This window comes from Schistocerca piceifrons, chromosome 5, assembly GCF_021461385.2.
Source record: "Schistocerca piceifrons isolate TAMUIC-IGC-003096 chromosome 5, iqSchPice1.1, whole genome shotgun sequence".
Lineage (NCBI taxonomy): Eukaryota > Metazoa > Arthropoda > Insecta > Orthoptera > Acrididae > Schistocerca > Schistocerca piceifrons.
This window is the reverse complement of record NC_060142.1, coordinates 274,142,743-274,167,542: the sequence shown is the minus strand read 5'-3', so window position 1 is coordinate 274,167,542 and position 24,800 is coordinate 274,142,743. Positions and strand designations below refer to the sequence as shown.

Genomic DNA, 24,800 nt, shown 5'->3' with positions numbered 1-24,800 from the left:
GTGCGAACCATCAGAGACCTATTGCACACTCTGTCATTTTATGGTAGGCTCATTTCAACAAGAATAAGTCTTGTTCCCGCAATGATAAAGAGTCTTTGTTTTTAAATAAGTCTGCTAGTGTCTGTATATGTGTGGATGGATATGTGTGTGTGTGTGTGCGCGCGAGTGTATACCCGTCCTTTTTTCCCCCCTAAGGTAAGTCTTTCCGCTCCCGGGATTGGAATGACTCCTTACCCTCTCCCTTAAAACCCACTTCCTTTCGTCTTTCCCTCTCCTTCCCTCTTTCCTGATGAGGCAACAGTTTGTTGCGAAAGCTTGAATTTTGTGTGTATGTTTGTGGTTGTTTGTGTGTCTGTCGACCTGCCAGCACTTTCATTTGGTAAGTCAAATCATCTTTGTTTTTAGATATATACCACCATTCACTTGCATACATAAGAGATAATGTTACCCCGTTAATGGAAGAGAACATATGTCAAGGATTTGCTATCATTTTAAATTTTTATATGCCATTCACTGGAAAACACTGCAGTCTACTCGGAAAACTCTCCAGTCAGCCACACGAAAATAAAGCGCAGCTTTGACAAGCGTTAATTCGAGTAACAGCCAGTATCCACACCAGTGGTTTTGTGAATGAGTGACAGGCTCACATAACAGAACATTGTAGAAACATGCCCCACTGGGCAAGTTTAGCTGTTGGACCAGGGAACAACATAAACGTGGGGCGTTTGAAAACTCCGAGAGATGGCACCACCGGCGCGTATCGAGGTCATGTTTAGTTAGTAGCATCTTTGGAAAGAACGCACACCAAGTTTCAGCCATATTGGTCTATTTCTTTGTGTTAGGCATTCGTGTGAATCAAGCACGTCATGTGACTGTCAAAAAATGATGAAAAAGAATTTCTTGTGGTGATTAAACATTACTTTATGAAAGGCAGAACACCTCAGGAGACTAAAGAGAAGCTTGATAAACATTACGGTCACTCTGCACCTCTGATTACAACAGTTTTCGGAGTGGCCATATGGGCACAAGTGACGCTGAACATTCCGGACACCCTGTGGAAGTTATGACTCCATAAATCATTAATAAAATCCATGATATGGTGATGGATGACAGAAGAGTTAAGGAGCGTGAGATTGCTAGTGCTGTGGGCATCTCGAGTGAACTGGTGCATAATATTTTGCATAAACATTTGGAGATGAAAAAGCTACCCGCAAGACGGGTTCCGTGATTGCTCACAATTGACCAAAAACAGAATCGTGTTAAGTATTGTAAGGATGGTATGCAGCTGTTCAGGAAGACTCCACAGGACTTTTAAGCATTCTTTTGTCACTGTGGAAGACACATGGATACATTACTATACTCCTGAGACCAAAGAACAATCTAAACAATGGCTTACCAAGGGACAATCTGCACAAAAAAAGGTGAAGACCATTCCTCCGGCTGGAAAGGTTATGGCGACTGTCTTTTGGGATCCGCAAGGGATAATCCTCATCGACTATCTGGGGAAGGGTAAAACTATTACAGGTGCATATTACTCATCATTACTGGACCGTTTGAAAACAGCTGCAAGAAAAATGACAGTGATTTGACCGCAAAAAAGTCCTTTTCCATTATGACAATGCACCAGCACACACCTCAGCAGTTATGGTAGCAAAATCAATCGAAATAGGATTCCAACTCATTTCACATCCGCCCCTATTCTCCAGACTTGACTCCCTCGGACTACTATTTGTTTCTCAATTTGAAGAAATGGCTGGTGGGACAAAGATTTTATTCAAACGAGGAGGTGATTGCACCAACTAATAGCTGTTTTGCAGACTTGGACAATTCCTATTATTCAGAAGGGATCAACAAATTAGAACAGCGTTGGACGAAGTGTATAATTCTAAAAGGAGACTATGTCGAAAAATAAAAAAGGTTTACCCCAAACACGTAAAAAGTTCTTGCACGGACTTTTCAAAAGCACCTCGTAAGCAGGTTAGAAATTTGCATCTGGCATTTATGTTTGATAAAACTGTTCACTGCAGGGAGCATGTCTGTTACTGTAGCATTCATATTAGTTTGCAAAAACATAAAAATTCAAATGATAAATTTATTCCAAAATACACATTTGGCTTTTAGAAACTACACACAGAGATACATAGGCTAGTTGCTATATCACTGGTGCCACTTAAGTTCCAGTGCTTGTTTTAAGAAGCCTATTTATATACTGTCATGACCTGCCTACTTGGAAGTCAAGTACTGAACTCAAGAGCTTCTTATGACAAAAGTGGAAGTATGCTTGTATATATGTGCACAAGTAAAGGTGGCAATGCCTACATAAAGATAAATAAGGTAAAAATACATAAAAACTTTAAATCCTGCAAAAGTTTGATGTTCAATATAATTTTACTGCGTTTCTGAATGAAGGTTGAAGTGGAAGACTAATGTGTAGTGCAGCTCAAGGTATAGATTAAGCTGGATGATGTTTCATTGTGAGAGGAGGTGCCATGAGAAATACTTCTGTTACAGTTACTGAAAAGTTTAAGTAATGATTGTGAGAACAGTCAGTGATCACAGGTTATGCATATAACAAATTGCAATGCATTATAACTTTCATTCTAAACTTTTTGCCACAGAACTACGTTTTTATGGTGAATATTTAGCAAAATTTCTGAATTTTGATCAGTGTTCTAGCATACAGCTTGTGCAGTCTGTGCTTATATTCCAGTCAGGATTTCACACACTTACTTAAACTTACTGCCACAAAACTATATTTTCCGCTGCTTTCTGTTCACCTATTTATGAGCGGCTTGTGACACCCTCTTTTACATTCCCTACACATCTCATGACAAGTTTTGCAGAAGTAGTCACATAAAATACCAGAAGAAAATTTACTTTGTTGGTTTTGTACTCACAAATTCAACACCAACAATCACATTGGTCAAATTATCTTCTGTATGATCTCCAAGCCAGCGAACAATTCCAACCTCAGGACCAGAATCCGTTACCCATACAACTCTATCACCAACTTTCAAGAATGGGTTACCTGAACCAACATTGTGGTTGCTTGACTCCACGCCTGCAAATACATAATCTTCATTGCAGAAATACAATTTAATGCGTGTAATTATTCAGTTCTGCACAAAGTAACAACAGAATACGGCATTTTAAAATAAAAAGAAGTTTCTAAAAATATTATTTTATACACGAAATTAAAAAATTAAAAACTTAGATCAGTTTTAGATTTACCTAAATCACTTAAACCAAGTGCAGGACGGTTCCTTTGAAAGCATATGGCCTTTTTCTTTCCCTGATCTGAGTCTGTGCTCTGTCTCTAATAACTTCATTGTCAATGGGATGTTAAATTTTATTCCCTCATACCCAAAATGAAATATGCTCACATGCCAATGTAACACAAAAAAGGGGGAAAAGGGGGGGGTGGGGGAGTCAAATTCTCTCTAGGTTTCCTGCCATTTTTTGGAATGGATTCATGTTATACAGCATTATCAGCACATATTTTTATTGTGTAATTCTGTTCATTCGATAGTTTAATTCTTGTTTCAGTTATAGTGCACTCCGTGTTAACACAGTTTGCGGTTCATGCGGAACTTTTAGTGTACTGATGAAAAATTGTATAAAGGCGTTATTGTCCCACCACTACTGGTTCCTTTTAAAGTGAGAAAACCAGCATCCCCATCACCATAGGCCCCATGCCCAATAGCTGTGGTACAGCAGCCATGGATAAGTTGCTTTTTATCACGCATAACCAACCCTGATCAGTGTTTCGTAACATAGGATCCCACACTGACAAAAAATTTCTGTAAATGTTACAGGCCAAAGGTAGAAGAGACCTCTTAAGGATCCTAAGCTCAATCTAATTTTACAGGTTTCATTAATTTGGTGTAGAATGTCATGGGGAATCCTATAATGCTGGCCAGATGATAACACTGATGGGGATCTTTTGAGAGCATTTTTGTTAACACAGAGCTTAAAAAATCTTTTAAAATGTGACTACCTCACATTATTAAAGCCATAAAAAAGAGAAAACTATTCTTTTTATGAGAATACTCATTCCATTTCATTTTTTATAAAGAGAATTTTGTAGAGCTGAATGCTGTGGAGACAACTTGAGAGAGAGAGAGAGAGAGAGAGAGAGAGAGAGAGAGAGAGAGAGAGAGAGAGAGACAGAGAGAGAGAGAGAGAGAGAGAGAGAGAGAGAGACTACTTACTTGCAGTTTTTGTGACTAAAAATGTTATAAAAGGTGTCGGATTTAATTTGAGCATAAACAGAATATGTGCCCATTTCCAATGCCAACTTTTAGGGCCTTATTTGCTTGCACTGCAAACCAAATACAGGCCTAGTTTTTTTAGGTGGCTTAAAAATATGGTCTTTCTTAAGAAATGGTTTAATAGGAGTTTGCAGAGAAGACATTTTTTGTGAAAGTGGAGCAAAATTAGACATTATGGCATTTTTTGAAAAACCATCGTTTTTGCCCTCAGTATGTAAACTATTGAAAAGCAGTATATGAAATTTTATATTCTAAAACCTTGTATTAGTCAGTGCAAAGTTCCGGCTTTATACGCATTTAATTTCAGAGATATGAAAAGCTAAACTTTACATTTTTTCAAGCAGCTATTTTATTTGCTACAAATTATACAAATGCAAAATCACTCAGGAAATCTCCCCCCCCCCTTTAAGAGTGTGCAAAAAGATGTACAAAATGGCCTAGTTTTGTTCCTTTCAAGGGCATATCATGTCTCAAGGTCACCAAAAAACTCATGGGTGCACTGTTGATTGCCGCACTATGGGGTCAAACAAATGAATAAATCTCTGCAAGTATTCAATTTTCAAAAGCAAAACTTTGTACTGATGTTCATTGGGTACCTGTGCAAATGTTCACACACAAAATTTCAACAAAATCCATGATGGTCATGTACGAACTTTTTCTGAAATTAGACCACTTGACATGGAATGGCCCAGAGAGATGTACCAATTTATCGTTAGTAGTCCTGCAATTAGGCAATGAGACTGAAGTCATTATTCAACACACAAAATTGAAACTTTTAGTACAAATCAGTACGCAATCAATTTATTATAACATCTAAGACCTATGACATTACAGAAGTATCCGATTCCTTCTGTCTGCTTTGACCCATGATGTCATCAACAAGGCAGACACTATTTCTAGAACATCTAATACAGTAACCAAAACATGACTGCATAGACATGTGACCAAGAATAAAAACACACAAATATTTCATTCCCAAACACAAACTAATGGGACAACTGCTAGGGGGTTTAGCATGGTGACAATTTAAACATACAACAATACATAAAACAGAACCACCTGAAAAACACTTATTATCCAGAAAATCAAACAAAAAAATTCTGAAACTACGACGTAACACTACAAACATGAAAAACCATGGGAGTTACAGGTTGAACTTTCCCTAATAGCTCAAATGATGCTTTCGATACCAAAAACACCAAACGAGGCATCGCAAACTACACTTGACCCATATGGCTCAAACGAAGCCCGCTATACCAAAAGATCACTACATGCAACTTCAACTTCAAAACATGGCAACAGTGACTTCATTTCACCAACATAGCACAAACAAAGCCCTCAACCACCTAACACCCAAACACAAGTCAAAAGTCTTGGTACCGCAAAATTCACATAACTTATTATGTCCAGTAATGGGGTACTTTTTGCTTGGGGGGGGGGGGGGGGGGCGAGGTAGAAGATTTTATTTTATCTTTTGTATGCAGTTGAGAGTATGTTGAATCCAAGTTTGCAACCTCTAAACCCCTCGGGACAACTTTTTGTGGCCAAAACATCAAGAAACTGACTCCAACACCTGCAACTCAAAAAACTACCAGCCATTCGTGATTTGGTCCTTTAACTCCTGCAAAATAAACTGACACTCTTCTGAATGTTCGTTGTAGAAAGACATCATTTCCATTGCTTCATCTGTGTGTGGATCCAGGACTTCCTCGTTTTCCTCCTCCCCTGACTGGCCAGTTAAAGACCCTTGACAAAAACTATGACATTGAGTATTGTGGATACATTCCAATAACTCGTGAGCCCAGTCATCACCTCGCCTCTCAGCAATCCCAACAACAGTATCTGTTAATTCAAGTTTCATAACTTTAAGAACAATATTTTGCTTTGTGTAAAGAAGTCTACAAAGTTTCTCCCATTAGCATCAATTTCCTCTCCACAATAAAATCAGTGTTTATTAAAATCAAATACCTTCTTGTATGATCGAAGATTTGATGTTGATGGTGCAGGGCCTTTTGCAAAAGACGATCCAATCAGTTTTGGGTTACTGCACTACTTCTGACAAGCACTGTGCACTTCAACTTCACCCAGACCAGTTGATAATTTACGATGTGCTGCAATTTTCTATCCTTACTGGATTGTACTAGCGTTTCCAGTCCTTTCTGTTTCACTTTAACCACATCACCACCTGCCAAATTGTTGTCACATATAAAACACACCTCCAAATAATTTGGAACACTCTCATTTAAAATGCACTGACAGAAAATAAAAGTAACCTCAAATGAAGAACGAGAATTTTCCAAGACACAAGGAGTTTTGAACGTGTCTGTCACACAACACAGGAAGCCTGGAAGTCGTAACAGTGGAAACAATAACAAAAACAACAGAGGGAATGGCAGCCACAGCCGTTTACAACATCTCAGTAGTTGGTTGATTGATTTATTTAGGGGAGGGGACCAAACAGCGAGGTCACCTGCGCCATCAGATTAGGGAAGAATGGGGAAGCAAGTCGGGCCCGTGGACTTTTGGATGAGGAAGGAAGTCGGCCGTGCCCTTTCAAAGCATCCATCCCAACATTTGCCTGGTGTGATTTAGAGAAATCATACAATACCTAAATCAGGAAGGACGGGACATGGGTTTGAATCATCGCTCTGAATGTGAGTGCAGTATGCTAATCACTGCGCCACCTGCTCAGTCATGTCAATTGAGGAAGGTCCTGAAGGTGGGGGCAGATTTATGTATTCTGTATTAGGAATTTCATTTAATTGAATAACTCTTGAATTAAAAAGAAAAAGTGGACATATTCTGACTTTCAAGTTATGAACACTTACTAGCGCATAAAACTGAAGAAACTAGATGTTTTTGAAACATGAAATTTCATGCTCTTCAACTCTGATAACTTGACATTTTTCATTTGGAGTAGCCGTTTTTGAGTTAAAGGCATTAGAGGGGACTTTCTAGTTAAGCTGGTAAAAATGAAGGAAACACTGACAATTGATTATGGCCAAATGGCTGTGCTGATTTTGAGATTTAAGTAGGTCATTCAACGCACAATTTAATGCTCTTTCCATTTTCGTAAGGGTAAGATTTTCAGTAGGATACAAAGTTTCTGAGTAATGGGTGAAACCCTGAAAAAAAGTGCCAAAATTTCTTGGTTTTTTGGCCAGAAAAAGTTGTCCCGAGCACCCTCCCCCCCCCCCCCCCCAACCCAAAAAAATAAGTTGAAGAAAGAAGAAGAAGAAGAAGAAAGAAACCACTCAATACCACTCCATAGCACAAAATCCATATTAGAATAGAACAAACAAAGCCTAATAATTTTCACATCTTACAGAAAAGCAGTCCTCAAAAAAGAAAAGAAAATAACTCTCAAACCCACTCCACACACCCAAAACCTGCTCCATTACCACACAAACCACACCAACAATAACCCCCCCCCCCCCCTCTCCCCAAAAAATCCCATCTCCTCAACTCACGAGCCTTGACTGTACATCCTCAACACTGCCCTAAAAAGACCCAAAAAACACAATAATTCTCAAAGGCACTATTCCATCAGCAATACTAATCTAACTGATATTGCAAATTGGAAGAGTGCTTCTTCCCCCTTCCCTACCATAGATTTAATGCCCCCCCCCCCCCAAAATGGTGTATCGCAATTGTGCATTCCTAGGCATCACAATCATTAAATTCAAAACTGCTATTTACAACCATATTCTCATACCCTCTATTCCCCAGACCCCAAAATAACAAAAATTCATCCAATATCACGGTACTCCAATCACAATGTATTCTTCAATCAACCAAACAAGTTCCCTCTTAGTACGACCTCACTATACCTGAAAAACACAGCCCCCCCCCCCCCCCCACAAACCAACCTGCAAACTACTTCTCCCATACTTCTTCTACCCAAACTGTGACCCGTTTATTTCCACTACCAACCTATGCCCCCCAACTTCCATCTATACTTAACATACTCCAAAAATATTTCCCTACGAAGAAGAAAACACTTCTCACAGTCACTCCAGTCTCATGGGCACAAAAATTTAGAGAACCGGATAAAAAAAAACAATAAGTCAGCAAAACAATCTCACTTATGGCCAACCAAGATCTCTCAAGCCAAATTCCACACTGAATCGATCTCCAAATCTTATACTGACATGTCCACATGTATACGGTCCTGGTACAAGAGGCCAAGTCTCTGGTCAACTTCATACTCTCACCACAAGCATGGTACCTCACATAATCAGAAATCAATCCAAACAGCTGTAAGAAGTTAACCGCAGTCCCGTCTTCGCCCAATACAACACGGAGAGACAACTGTTGAATTTATCAGTCATATCCATCACTAACATAAAAAAGTAATGTTATTACATTCCCTTCCATAGAACACATATGACACTAACTCTTCCGACAGCAAGTTAACACAATGATTACCCAGAGCCAAACACAAAACATAACACAAACAACTTAAAACCTCAAAATCCACCACAAAAGCACACCACCAAATTCTACAACACAACTTCTACAAATACAAACCAACACAAAAGCACTGCGCCACAGTGATGACACACACCACAACACCATTATTTCATGGGTCGAAGCAGGTGGGTGGAATCTGACACTTCCAGTGACTCAAACCTACTAACTGCATACCAGTAACCAGGGATCTTACCTGGCAACTTTTCTTTGTTTTCCACCTTAGGTGGTATATTTCTGGACATACTTGTACTGCTCTCTTCTCTCAGATGAAGCACAAGGGTAGTTTTATAGTTGGAGTTTCTTGCATTATAGTGTTTATAGTCACTGGACGGCATTGATAACAAGGATTCATAAGTGTAATTCCGATCAGTAAATATTTCACTCAGTTTCACTGCATCCGAATATGTGTTCATTCCACCTAAAGTCTTTTCTATGTTTCCTGGATATATTCTGTTCAGTGTTGCAAAAACACCTTTGTACTTCTGGCAGGAGAAGTACTTCTTTCCACGTAGCGTACCATCGCAATTTCCTCTGTTATTGCCCTGCAATGAAACAAGTGTGTGCATAAGGGGAAAAAATATTAGTTGAAAAGGTAGTTCCTTACAACTGTAGAATACTTTCCAATCAACTGTTACGTAAATATTCCAGAAATAGAAATACATGGAAACAATGCAGTGTACACCAAACTACAACTAAAGGAGGTGTATTCTTTCATGTCAAGATACTACATACATAGGATATGGAATATTTTTAAGCATTTGCAAACTGTATCTGAAAAAATAAAATTCCTTAATTTGATAAAAAGTTTAGGGGCAGTGCCAAGATACTACTAATAAATTAATTATTCAGATAACGTTAAGTTCTGTCACTACAGTATCACTAGTTTGTTTACAGAGTACAGTGCAGGATAGGAAGTAGTGAAAAATGCTTGAAGCCAAGAGGTAAGTCACAATTTATGCTCAATCATGCAGCCAATCAACATTACATACTGATTTGTTTACTTGATGCGTGATGAATATTTCAGCACCCTTTCTGCTTATTCTCACATTAAGAGCACAACTTTGTCGAATTACTATGAAGAACAGAAGTTATTAATTTGATAAAACTCATCACCTTTCTTTCCAACCACATGAAATTGTTGCTCAGAGTGACAGACCACCCACTTGCTAAACAAAGTGCACAGTAGAATTTGCATTTCCCATAACATAACTGCTATTTTTGGCAATCTTTTCTCCTTATTCACCATTTAAAGCTATTCCTTGTGTATTTTTCATACTTTTACACCTTTCTGCAAAGATGTGCATTTCTTCAGTGCACCTCACCATGAGACCAACATAGCTTGGAAGTCAATGTGAGTATAATGAATCACCACAGCTACGTTTAATACTGAAGGGGAAAATAGTCATCGCAGTCACCTTAAGTGATTTAGGGAAATCATATAAAACCCCCTCAATTACAATATCAGAACCACTGGGCATTTGAGTGCATGAAGCAAGCTTGATGACTTTCATCTCCATTCATGTTACTCTTCCTTAAAAATATAGTTTCACTAGACATGTACAGCATGCTGCAACCAATTCTTTATGTTTAGTGCATCTTTCCATTTATGTCTGCAACCACCACCTTGATGGCCAATGCCACCTCCTCCTCAGCAATACCTCGATCTACTGGTCCAGTTTCACTATGTAACCGAATCTGTTCAAAAATATCCTCTTTTGCTCTATTCTTCCTGTGTGCTTTTGTTACTGCACTTTCATCTGCACCAAGTAAAAACATGTTTAACATTCTATGCATCACTCAACTACACTCCTGGAAATGGGAAAAAGAACACATTGACACCGGTGTGTCAGACCCACCATACTTGCTCCGGACACTGCGAGAGGGCTGTACAAGCAATGATCACACGCACGGCACAGCGGACACACCAGGAACCGCGGTGTTGGCCGTCGAATGGCGCTAGCTGCGCAGCATTTAGGCACCGCCGCCGTCAGTGTCAGTCAGTTTGCCGTGGCATACGGAGCTCCATCGCAGTCTTTAACACTGGTAGCATGCCGCGACAGCGTGGACGTGAACCGTATGTGCAGTTGACGGACTTTGAGCGAGGGCGTATAGTGGGCATGCGGGAGGCCGGGTGGAAGTACCGCCGAATTGCTCAACACGTGGGGCGTGAGATCTCCACAGTACATCGATGTTGTCGCCAGTGGTCGGCGGAAGGTGCACGTGCCCGTCGACCTGGGACCGGACCGCAGCGACGCACAGATGCACGCCAAGACCGTAGGATCCTACGCAGTGCCGTAGGGGACCGCACCGCCACTTCCCAGCAAATTACGGACACTGTTGCTCCTGGGGTATCGGCGAGGACCATTCGCAACCGTCTCCATGAAGCTGGGCTACGGTCCCGCACACCGTTAGGCCGTCTTCCGCTCACGCCCCAACATCGTGCAGCCCGCCTCCAGTGGTGTCGCGACAGGCGTGAATGGAGGGGCGAATGGAGACGTGTCGTCTTCAGCGATGAGAGTCGCTTCTGCCTTGGTGCCAATGATGGTCGTATGCGTGTTTGGCGCCGTGCAGGTTAGCGCCACAATCAGGACTGCATACGATCGAGGCACACAGGGCCAACACCCGGCATCATGGTGTGGGGAGCGATCTCCTACACTGGCCGTACACCACTGGTGATCGTCGAGGGGACACTGAATAGTGCACGGTACATCCAAACCGTCATCGAACCCATCGTTCTACCATTCCTAGACCGGCAAGGGAACTTGCTGTTCCAACAGGACAATGCACGTCCGCATGTATCCCGTGCCATCCAACGTGCTCTAGAAGGTGTAAGTCAACTACCCTGGCCAGCAAGATCTCCGGATCTGTCCCCCATTGAGCATGTTTGGGACTGGATGAAGCGTCGTCTCACGCGGTCTGCACGTCCAGCACGAACACTGGTCCAACTGAGGCGCCAGGTGGAAATGGCATGGCAAGCCGTTCCACAGGACTACATCCAGCATCTCTACGGTCATCTCCATGGGAGAATAGCAGCCTGCATTGCTGCGAAAGGTGGATATACACTGTACTAGTGCCGACATTGTGCATGCTCTGTTGCCTGTGTCTATGTGCCTGTGGTTCTGTCAGTGTGATCATGTGATGTATCTGACCCCAGGAATGTGTCAATAAAGTTTCCACTTCCTGGGACAATGAATTCACGGTGTTCTTATTTCAATTTCCAGGAGTGTATATAAACGTACTGCTTTTTTTTTTTTGTGGTTTTAGGGCGCACAACTTCAATGGTCATTAGCGCCCTGACTACGCTAAGAATGCACCGCGAGGCACAAGTTTAAAACAACAACTAAAAGGGAAAACACAATAAAAGACAGACTGACAGGCATGGGATTAAAAAGCAGCATCATCAAATGTCCTTAGAGAGGTTTGTCAAATTGATAAAACGAAGAACACGAGCAGCTGCTCGTGGGTCATCCGCTAAAATGGCATCTAAAGTACATGGCAGGTTAAGATCTAGACGCAGTGTGTTAAAATCCGGACAGGACATTAAAATGTGGCGGACTGTCAGCAATTGTCCACATGGGCAGAACGGCGCCGGCGCAGCCGTCAGCAGATGGCGATGGCTGAACCGGTAGTGTCCAATGCGTAACCGGGCCAAAACGACCTCCTCCCGCCGAGATGGGCGGGAGGAGGATGTCCAAGCCGCGGGAAGAGGTTTCAAGACCCGAAGCTTGTTGTCTGTAAGTGCAGCCCAATCGGCATGCCACAGCGATAAAATGCGCCGACAAATGACCCTGCTACAATCTGATGAAGGGACACAACAAGAAGCTGTCCGAGGCTGGAGGACCGCAGCCTTGGCCGCGGCATCTGCAGCTTCGTTCCCAGGGATACCGACATGGCCAGGGACCCACATAAAGCTAACCGGAGAACCGACGTCCACCAGCTGCTGAAGAGAGTGTTGGACCCGGTGCACGAAAGGGTGAACCGGATACGGATCACTGAGGCTCTGGATGGCGCTCAGGGAATCGGAGCAGATGACATAAGCAGAATGTCGGTGGCGGCAGATGTAAAGAACAGCCTGGTAGAGGGCAAAGAGCTCAGCTGTGAAGACCGAACAATGGCCATGGAGCCGGTATTTGAAACTTTGTGCCCCGACAATAAAAGAACACCCGACCCCGTCATTGGTCTTGGAGCCATCTGTATAAATGAAGGTCATATTGATGAACTTCGAACGAAGTTCAACAAAACGGGAGTGGTAGACCGAACTGGGGGTAACCTCTTTTGGGAGCGAGCTGAGGTCAAGGTGAACGCGGACCTGAGCCTGGAGCCAAGGTGGCGTGTGGCTCTCGCCCACTCGAAAGGTTGCAGGGAGTGAAAAATTAAGGTGTTGAAGGAGGCGACGAAAGCGAACTCCAGGGGGTAGCAGGGCAGAGACATACAACCCGTATTGACGGTCGAGAGAGTCATCAAAAAAGGAGCGATAAGACGGGTGGTCGGGCATTGACAGTAGCCGACAGGCATACCGACAAAGCAGTATATCGCGCCGGTAGGTGAGTGGCAATTCGCCAGCGTCAGCATGAAGACACTCTACCGGACTAGTATAAAACGCTCCGATCGCAAGTCGTAAACCCCGATGTTGTATGGAGTTGAGGCGGCGTAAGATGGATGGCCGTGCAGAGGAGTATACGAAGCTCCCATAATCCAGCTTGGAGCGGACGATCGACCGATATAGACGAAGCAGGACGGTTCGATCCGCTCCCCATGATATACCACTGAGAACACGGGGGACATTTAAAGAACGGGTACAACGGGCAGCCAAATATGACACATGTGGAGACCAGCTAAGTTTCCTGTCAAACGTAAGACCGAAAAATTTTGTTGTCTCCACGATTGGGAGAGCAACGGGACCGAGTCGTAAGGATGGTGGGAGAAACTCTTTGTAGTGCCAGAAGTTAATACAGACCGTATTCTCGGCAGAAAAACTGAAGCCATTGGCGACACTCCAGGAGTAAAGACGGTCAAGAGAAAGCTGAAGACAGCGCTCCAGGACACGTGTACACTGCGCGCTGCAATAGATGGTAAAATCGTCCACGAAAGGGAGCCTGATACATCAGCTGGGAGGCAATCCATTATTGGATTGATCGCGATGGCGAAGAGAGCGACGCTCAAAACTGAGCCCTGTGGCACCCCATTCTCCTGGCGAAAGGTGTCTGACAGGACAGAACCCACACGTACCCTGAACTGTCGATCCATTAAAAAGGAACGAATAAAAAGAGGGAGGCGACCGAGAAGGCCCCATGTATGCATGGTGCGGAGAATGCCCGCCCTCCAACAGGTGTCGTAAGCCTTCTCCAAATCAAAGAACACAGGCGCGGTCGGGCGCTTCCGCAAGAAGTTATTCATAATGAAGGTCGACAAGGTAACCAGATGGTCAACAGCAGAGCGGCACCTACGAAATCCACATTGTACATTGGTAAGTAGGCGTCGAGACTCGAGCAGCCAAACCAACCGAGAGTTAACCATTCGCTCCATCACTTTACAGACACAGCTGGTAAGCGAGATGGGTCGATAACTGGAGGGCAAGTGCTTGTCCTTCCCCGGCTTAGGAATCGGGACAACAATAGACTCGCACCAGCATGTGGGAACATGTCCCTCAATCCAGATGCGATTATAAGTACGAAGAAGAAAACCTTTACCCGCAGGAGAAAGGTTCTTCAGCATCTGAATATGAATAGAATCAGGCCCTGGAGCGGAGGACCGTGATCGGCCAAGTGCATTTTCGAGTTCCCGCATGGTGAATGGGGCATTATAACTTTCACGATTTGAGGAGCGGAAGTTAGGTGGCCTAGCCTCCTCTGACTGTTTGCGGGGGAGGAAGGCAGGGTGGTAATGAGCAGAGCTCGAAACCTCTGCGAAAAAGCGGCCGAAGGCATTGGAGACATCCTCAGGGGCCACAAGGACGTCATTCGCGACCGTCAAGCCAGAAACTGGTGAGTGGACCTTAGTGCCAGATAGCCGGCGCAGGCTACCCCAGACAACAGAAGGAGTAAAACTGTTGAAGGTGCTTGTGAAAGCAGCCCAGCTGGCTTTCTTGCTTTCTTTAATAATACGATGACACTGAGCACGTAATCGTTTATAAGTGATACAATTCGCCACTGTAGGGTGGCGTTTAAAGGTGCGTATAGCACGTCGACGAGCAAGTAAAGCGTCTCTACATGCTGCGGTCCACCAGGGGACCGGTATGCGACGTGGAGAAGAAGTAGGGTGAGGGATGGAATATTCAGCAGCAGCGAGAATGACTTCCGTGAGGTGTGCGACCTGACTATCGCAGCTTGTGAAGGTTTGATCCTGAAAGGTCGCCCTGGAAGAGAAGAGCCCCCAGTCTGCCTTGGAGATGGTCCAACTAGAGGAGCACGGAGAGGGGGGGTATGCTGCGGGAGATGGATAACACACGGGAAGTGGTCGCTCGAATATGTATCAGAAAGGGCATACCACTCAAACCGGCGTGCAAGTTGGGGAGTACATATAGAGAGGTCTAAAAGGGAATAGGTGTGAGATGTGTCCGAAAGAAAAGTAGGGGCGCCAGTATTGAGGCAGACAAGATTGAGCTGGTTGAAAAGGTCTGCTAACAGGGAGCCCCTCGGGCAGGATGCTGGAGAGCCCCAAAGGGGATGGTGGGCACTGAAGTCTCCAGTTAACAAAAATGGTGCAGGTAGCTGAGCAATAAGTTGCATCATGTCTGCCCTGGTAACGGCAGATGACGGAGTGTAAACGGTACAAATGGAAAATGTAAAAGTGGGGAGAGTAATGCGGATGGCAACTGCCTGCAGGCCGGTGTGCAACGTGATGGGATCGTAGTAAATATCATCCCGGACCAGCAACATAACCCCTCCATGAGCCGGGATACCTACCACAGGGGGTAGGTCAAAACGCACAGAGGTGTAGTGTGCCAAGGCAATTTGATCGCATGGGCGTAGCTTCGTTTCCTGGAGGGCTACGACGAGCGGACGGTGCAAGCGGAGCAGCAACTTCAAGTCCTCTCGGTTGGAGCGAATGCTGCGAATATTCCAGTGAATAAGTGCCATCGTAAGAAGAAAAGGAAGATGAAAGAAGGGGTCACCTCGAAGGCCGCTGAGGGACTGGCTTCGAGCGAGCACTGCCGCCGCTATCAGTAGGCGGACAGTCATCGTCCATTGGGTCTATAGGTTCATCGGCCATCTTGGGAAGATGGCCGGGAGGGGGAGCTTCCTCCGCCGGTGAACGGCCAGATGTTCGGCTACCAGCGGTGCGGCCAGGCGAAACGGATGACGGCCTGGGGCGGCAACCGCTGGGTGGCGCAGGAGAAGAAATGCGCCGTGGCGGAGAAGTAGAACTGTGCTTCCTATGAGCCTTCTTGGAAGGACGTTTGGTGGAAGTACCGGTCGAAGGCTGGGAGGTCGAGGTACGTAGGAAGTCTGCACGGGACGGTTCCTTCTTGAAGGCCCGTGCATCTGACTTCTGGGTCGTCGTCTTAGCAGAAGCTGATGAAGGGGCTGGTGTCCGTGGGGTGATGGGAGGAAGAGGAGACGTCGACCGCGCGATCTTAGCACTGGCCGAACGGACGACCGTGGTGCTGAAGGTCAGATCGCATGTCTGGGTTGCCACCTCCCTGGTAGTCCGAGGAGAGGCGAGGACAGTACTGTATTTCCCCGCTGGGAGCAGCGTGGGCTTCCTACTAGCCAATAGCTTGCGAGCAGCCGAGGTGGACACTTTCTCTTTGACCCGAATTTCTTGGATACAGCGTTCTTCCTTATAGTCAGGACAGTCGCGGGAGGATGCGGCATGGTCACCCTGACAGTTCACACAACGAGGAGACGGAGGTGGACAGTCACCCTCATGGGCATCCCTGCCACAAGTGACACATTTAGCCGCATTGGAACAAGACTGTCGAGTGTGATTGAAACGCTGACACTGGTAGCAGCGCGTAGGTGTTGGGACATAGGGGCGAACAGAAATAACCTCGTAGCCCGCCTTGATGCGCGATGGCAGGTTAATACTATTGAAGGTCAAGAAAAGTGTCCGGGTCGGTACAAGGTCATTATTGACCTTTTTCATGACCCTATGGACAGCTGTAACGCCCTGCTCAGCGAGGAAAGATTGAATCTCCTCGTCAGTCAATCCGTCGAGGGAGCTAGTATAGACTACACCACGAGACGAATTCAAAGTTCGGTGAGCCTCCACCCGGACAGGGAACGTGTACAGGAGTGTGGCCCGAAGCAGTTTTTGTGCCTGAAAGGCGCTCTCAGTTTCTGGTAATAAGGTACCGTTACGCAACCTGGTACAAGATTTGACAGATCCGGCTATGGCATCTACGCCCTTCTGGATAACGAAAGGGTTGACAGAGGAAAAATCCTTTCCGTCCTCAGATCGAGAAACGACGAGGAACTGTGGGGCAGGCGGTAGTACTTTTGTCACTGGTGGCTGGTCATGTTTCCGTTTTTGGGCGGAAGTCGAGAGAGATGGAGTGAAATCCATTGCGGAGGAATCCCCCATGATTGCCAGCGTCTCCGATGGCGCGCTCCTTTCTTGTGGGGACTCTCTCAGAGGGCACTCCCGCCTTAGGTGAATGTTTACACCTCAGGTCACACCTCCCGAGAAACAGACGAAGGGACCAATCGGCATGGTCAGAAGGTATCAGCTCAGGCAATCACCCCTCCCCGGGCCTGGCCTTTACCAGGGGGTACGCGCGTGCCTTACATGTCTACCCAGGGCGGGGAATTACGCGTTACCCCGTCACCGGCTACGCGTGCGAACGCGTGGGTCGGCCTTCAGGCGCGCACAGGGAGGAAGGAAGAAGAGGAAAAAGGAGAGAGAGAGAGGGGGGGAGAGAGAGAGGACAGACTGTCTCAAACGCCGAGGCGGAGACCAGAGAAGGCAAGGAGAAGAAGGCAATGAGAAGGCAAGGAGAAGAAGGCAATGAGAAGGCAAGGAGAAGAAGGCAAGGAGATTTTGCAGGGGAACTAGTAAGGAAGACAGTGAGGTGGAGAAGAGCAAAGAAAGGAACCAACCAAAGGATGGAAGAAACGAGAAGTGAAAAAGCAAAATGACCGCAAATAGAGGTCGTGGAACCGTCCGTCTCCGAACACAGGCACTAACGACCCCCTTGAGGGGGTGGGACTCCTTTTAGTCGCCTCTTACGACAGACAGGAATACCTCGGGCCTATTCTAATCCCCGGACCCGCAGGGGGGATACTGTGTGTATACCACTTGGCACTTTCAACCGTTTTTATGTAAGCCAGTAAATCTAATGGCTTGATATAGCCTCAATTCTGGCAATCCTGATCCTTATAGATTCATTTCATAGCGACAGCCTGCTACAACCTCAATTCTGACTCATATCCTTCAGATTGTGTTTTCTTAAGCACGGGGACCACACCCGAACCATAAAAAACACCCCCATACTGTAGCATCACCACCTCTGTATTTCACTGTGAGTGGCAGTGGTGATGAGTCATATGCACTGATTACAAAATTAGCCACTTCTCCTTTACCTCTGTCCCATCTAATACCGTACTTTTTGTGGTGGCTGTAGTCACACAGCTCTGGGGCATCAGGTAGTTTAAAAAAGTTTCACACGCTATGACATGGTCGCAAATAGAACTGTGATTGAGAAAAGGGTAGAATTAATTTCTTTATTTCTGTCTACGATCACAAAATTCTTAAGTTCTTAGACTACCAGTTTCAGTCAGCAATGACCCTTTTCAGATCTGTTTTATTTTCTAATATAACAAAGCCACAGTGGCATCATCACAAGAACCACACAATGCTAAGCTGAGTTTGTGTTTATCTTTTGATAGTGCCACTATGGCTTCATTATACTAGGAAATGTTTAGAAACAGAACTGGAAATGGTCATTGTTTGTGTTTTATCTTTTGACAATGCCATTGCAGCTTCATTATGTAAGGAAATGTTTAAAACAGATCTGAAAAAGGGCATTGCAGACCAAAACTAGCAGTCTAAGGACTTAATTTTGTTATCATAGACTGAAATAAAGAAATTTATTCTAGTTTTTAAAAAGTGTCACCTGGTGACACCTACATTGGTCTTCCCTGAGTTAGAAGTGTTTCTCCACAAGTCTTGAAATGATGAGAGCCACCATAAAGGTATGACTTTTCTCTTTCCTCCCTTTCTTGTTCATCTGTGATGAGGAGTTTGCAATGGAAGAGGGTGACTTGTGGGACTCAGCAGTTCCCTCAGGCAGAGACCAACATCCATACCATCATACGAATTGTCATCATCTGAGTCATCAGACAAGGACAAAGGACACATGATCCAATGTTATTGTGCCAGATCTTTTAGATCTATTGTTATCCATCCCCAGATTGTACTTTGGGGATATCAGCAGAAAATTTTTTTGTGAGTGTTTTGTTATCTTCTCACGCAAACCACAGCAACATTACAACACAAGACAAAGCTATTATCTGGCAATGGTAGCTTCAAATCAATGCCAGATATCAGTTTTGTTCCATAAAGTAATGATAGTGTGATGTGTCACCTTGTGTGTGTGTGTGTGTGTGTGTGTGTGTGTGTGTGTGTGTGTGTGTACACATACAAGAACAGAATAATTAATATTTCTTTTGTATGTACATTAGTTTTTGGAATACCAGTTGCAGTGGCGGCACAATCTGTAGTGTAGTGTGTGGTCTAGGTTACATTGGAAGGTGACAGTATGGTCGAGAGTCAGTGCAGCAGTATCAAAGTATTTTTCACATTTAAAAAGTATTCAAAAAGATAGATATGTTGCCATATATTTCTGAGAATTATTAAATGCAGAATGAGAAAATTGTTTCGAAACCTTCACTAGACAAAGAAAGGCAGTAAACTTGTGTAATAAGACACAAAAAAATTAGTGAAATTAATGTTCATTTGAAATTCCCTTCTGAAATAACTAGGCTATATCTAGCCTGCAAGTAGTAAAATTTGGGATTCGTAAGCAGCGTGACATCATGCCCATAGATTGATGACGTTACTGGAACATCAGAATTAAGCTTGAAGAAATGATCACTAATGAAACTAACAACACAACGTCACAACTGACATCCACAACACAAAAACATTAGCAAAACAAAAACTGACAAACAGGACCTCTGCAGGGATACAAGATTTTGAAGCATGCACTTTTTATGCAAACTGAGGGTGAAGGAGGGAGAAAGGAATGGAAAGGAAAGGGAAAGAACTAGTGATATCAGCTGCATCAGTTCTGTTAATACCTTCAAACAGATGGAACATTTGAATATTTCAGACCCCCGTTAACACAAGCATTTTCACCATAGATGTAAATATAACTACAGAAAGAAAAGATAAACAGAGTGTCACGACACATTAGCCGACTTCACAAGTGTAAATCAAACTGACAAGTCACATTCCAGACTAAACCTGACCTTGGGTTACATTAGAGTTCAGTCTGTAATAATATCCGTCATTTAAAAAAAAAAAAAGTCACATCACTGTCCAAAGGAGAATGAAAGCACTGTGATCTACAATACACACACCATTTCTACTAGACCTACATAGCTCAAGTAAACAACATAATTTGGGCCACCATCTGGAAAAAACTAAATGAGACCCTGCAACCAAAACACACACACACACACACACACACACACACACACACACACACAAAAACCATCTAAATAAAAACCTCATAAAAATCCACCTATGCAACATATACACCACGGTTCAAAGAATAAACAGTGCTCAAACAACTCCCTTCATCTAAAAAAATGGGTAATTTCCAAGAATGACTGCCTATCAAAGTTGTGGGGTCCAAACGATACATATCGAATGTGCGATCCTAAAACTATCATGTGACTCTGGTGGCGGACATTATGTTCAATTATTTGTGATTGTCATTTTAATCTGTTTTCCGTCATTCCCTTAGTTGCTCTAAATTACGTACCTCCGTGAATTATTTGTGAGTTGGTAGGGAAACGCAGATGATTTATGTCGGTAGTGAGTAGGATATCTGGTGTTTGACGTTTCTTCGACGGATTCTCACACATGGAAAAATCTAATTCCAAGCTTATCCAGTGTAGAAAATTGTTTGACTTTTTGTCGCAAATATGGAGTACTACCGGACAAGGAAAGGAGGGACTGTGTAGACTGCGGTGGTGCAAAGGGTGTAAAACTTCGTAAGAAGAGTTTCAATGCTGAAATAGCATTACAATTTAATTGCGGACAGTGGGGAAAACGAATGAGTATCAGGAAGAATACATAGTTCGACTCTTCCAACTTATCCATCCACACCAGCGTAATTCTTCTATCTTGCTGGATTCAAGACTACACCTTACAAGCAACAGCATCAAAAAATGACTTATCTGCTAATACCGTGTGCAACTATTTTGGGTTTTGTAGAGAACTGTGTTATGTGGTACTGACAAAAGTAGTTGAAGTGGACAAATCTCTCATAGCAAGAAAGAAGAACCAGAGAAGACGAGCTTCAAAGAGTGAAATCGATCACATTTGGTTATTCGGTGGAATCGAAAGAGAGTCCCGGAAGTGTTTTGTTGTCAGAGTATTGCCCAGAGACAAGGTCCCTTTAGTGTGTCTGATAAAGCACTTCATACTCCCTGGTAGTAAAGTCATTACAGACGGGTTTCAGTCCTACAAGACACTCAAAGCAGAAGGATTCAACCACGAGTTCGTCAACCACTCTGTAGAGTCCACTTCTTCGGGTGACCCCAGTGTGCACACTCAGAACATCGATCAGCTATGGAAATCTGTGAGGTCTTCCATTAAAAGTAAAAGGCATCTAGGACAAAGAGACAAACTGTACTTGTTTCAGTACCTCTACTTCCACAACTTGTGTTTGCAGGGAAAAGTTAACGCATGTGACACACTACCCATATTCTTGCACGATATTGGCAGAGTCTACCAAGGCTATGGAAAAAACAGAATTGTTCCCGTAGCGTACACATCACAAGGAGTTTCACACAATGACAACACCGACGACAAGTAAGGTAAGCCGTCTCCTTTGTAATTACAAGTAGTTATGTAATGCTCTTCTTTTGTCATTGCACTAGCGACCACTGTAAACATACTCATAACACCTGCCACCAGAGTCACATAATCAATTTAAGATCGCACGTTCGACATGTATCGTTTGGACCCTGTGACTCCGATAGACAATCATTCTTTGGGGGGGGGATAATAATAATCCGGGTGGGGGGGGGGGGGTGATTTATTCTTCTCAATCATGCCAAGTGGCATGCAAAGATAGACAAAGTACTAGCCTTAAACTTAAAAGTCACCTTCCTCTGATCTCTGAACTGGCTTCCCCATTAACTTATAGGGCGACCTTCAGACTAACCTGGACTCAGAACCATGGCGTAACTTGGCATTTAGCACATAACCAACATCGCCAGAGGTGATACACGATTGATTAAAATCAGGGTCTGAATCACAGACCTTTTGATTCATGGTCTAACACTTAACCACACATGCAAAGAAGAAATCTATGAAGTTCACGTTCTATTTCTAGAGGGGGGGAGCCAAACACTAAAATCTCGTAGGCACATACTGAAGCTGTGTTGAATACTGGGAGCCACAAAGCACAGCTGTATCCTCTGATAAGCTGCCAACAACCTTTTTCCAGTTTGAGATTGACAACAATAGTCAATACCACACATGAAAGGGAGAGTGGGTATCTACAAGCTGTTTCAAAAATTAATTTCAACATTACAAAATTTTTGATACAGAACTAAGAGAAATTTGAATTTTAAACCAAATTAAACATATTTCTTCTTTACAACTTCCACACTAGAAACAATTCCATCAACAGATGGATGCAGTAAATTAATATTAACATTACAAAATGTTTGATACAACACTAAAAGAAATTTGAATTTTAAACCAAATTAAACATATTTCTTCCTTACAACTTCCTCATTATAAACAATTCCATCAACAGTCGTATGTAGTCAATTGACCTTTAGATGGGCAAGAGTTACTTTCTTTTATACATATGAGCAGCCCTTGTACTCATTACACACCATCAACATTTATCATGAAAATTGTCTATGAAGCAAATAATTACATTGTCTAAGTTCCCCATGTAAGTGGGAAATTGACTCTGCTTATAACAAACTGTCACATCAAACTCACCATCTCATTTGATTATTTTAATATCTCTTCTTAAATAAAAAATAGCACATCTGGCAACAACGCTTTTCTATATAAAAAAGGCAGTGTTCGTTAACAACATTACTCAAACTGTCTATAGCACATTTTCCCTCATAGTGCAATATTACTGTGGCAAAATAAGAGTATCACATACACCTAGCCAAAAATAATACTCAACTTTTTAATACCAAATAACACTCACTGTCTACACAATTGTACACTATGAAATAATATATTTCAAGATTATTTAACCTCAACGGTGCAAATATTTCATTTTATATGTTCTACGTCAATACAACTGTTTTGTGCATCATATGAAAAGTCTGTAAGCAAGAAGTGGAAATCAACAGAGATCTTTCCGAGACACTGACTGCAACAATGTTCTCAAATTCTACTGTTGGCTACGACACTTCGAAAGTATTGTCCGAAAGTTGTTACTGTAAGCACTAGCAGCTCCACTACAATCAATTTCGGGCGAGATCGTGTTTTTGGGGATAACAAAGACACACAGCATTTTTTTTAATGGATAAGAAAACAAACTACGTTTCTGGATTTTCAATTTGGCAATCGCTATTATCGTCTTTCACTAACGTAAGCACTACCCTACCTCTCACAAAAGCTCCCACAAAAAAGTAATTATAAAAAACAATATACATTACAGTTATTCAGTTTACGAAGTTCTCTACAAATTCGACGAATATTTCAGTAGAATTCGTACGACTACATAACTGCGACAATAACAATGAACAAATCTACTGCAAAATAATGCTACTGAAGTAACTTCAGGCGTTGCATTATGATTTACCAATATTTCGAGGCCAAAATAATATCCACTCCCCATCTCTGGTACGGGACCTTTGTATCTTACGATAGACGGTACAGGAAAGTCAGTTGAATTTTCATGGGTAGGAAGAAGATTCACAACCATTCCAACATCAACTCTCGCTAGTTCATGACAGAGTCGTGAATTGTCTGCTATGCGAACGCGGTCCAAGGGTGATGGAACACCACAAAACGCTTGCCATAAAACATCTAACAATGGGATGAAGTTACTTTTCTCACTGCTCCACACAACACACTCGTGTGATTCATCTTCGTTCCCTTTGACTACGAAATTGACACTTTCGTTCTTTTCGCAAACTGTTACTATCTTCACAACCGTGCCCATCCGTATAACACGTGTGGAAACATTCTTCTCAACAGAATCTACAGCTTTTGAAACAAAATTCGTTCTCGCTATATAAATACTTTCCTGCATTTCACTGTGACAATGGTACTGTATCCCTTACACTATGCGAATAGCTACCACCGATTTACGACAGAATTGTTTACTTCCTCTATGCTAATCACTGGACAAAATGCTTATGACACAACTTTCGAAAATCGTTCACTAATAGAAATAAACACGCACACAGAGCTGTCACTGTCCTTAATGCCAATTGGTTGCGATAAGGAAAACAGACAATTTCATACATCAATTACTATAATACAAAGCTATGTCAGTGCAAGAAACATGCTGCTTGAAAACCTGCGACATTCGTAGTCTCTATATGATATTTATTACGTGCTAAGTTCATTGTAATGTAGAAAACGATGCAAAATGTTAGGCGGAACCCTTATCATCCTACCCACCTCACCTATCCACCATATTGTATATTTCTGTGACGTATTTTGTTGTCTCCATCGATATGGCGATCGACCATTTCGAATCAAACCGAGATGCGATATTTACAATCACAAGGTTTACATGCGACACATCTTCCGGAAGAAGAAAACGGAATTTCGGAAACTGTTTTTCGCTGTCGTGTTTGCATGTTGAGGTCTGAAGCGGTCATGCCAGCCCAGATGGATATGGCGCCTGAAAAACAGCTGTTACAGTTTCTGATTTAGTTAGCACACTCG

The 24,800-nt window shown here is 43.2% G+C and overlaps 1 protein-coding gene across 1 annotated transcript in view; it reads right to left on the bottom strand.

Annotated features, from left to right (window-relative positions):
• LOC124798182 (ubiquitin carboxyl-terminal hydrolase CYLD) overlaps positions 1–24,545 on the bottom strand; it is a 107,910-nt gene extending 83,365 nt beyond the window's left edge. The window contains exons 1-3 of the mRNA XM_047261468.1: positions 24,531–24,545; positions 8,938–9,286; positions 2,898–3,061 (exon numbers count right to left, since the gene is read on the bottom strand). Coding sequence (XP_047117424.1) covers positions 2,898–3,061; positions 8,938–9,157 — 384 coding nt within the window. The 5' untranslated portion in view covers positions 9,158–9,286; positions 24,531–24,545. The remainder of the gene's footprint in view (positions 1–2,897; positions 3,062–8,937; positions 9,287–24,530) is intronic.
• Between the last annotated feature and the right edge of the window lie 255 nt (positions 24,546–24,800).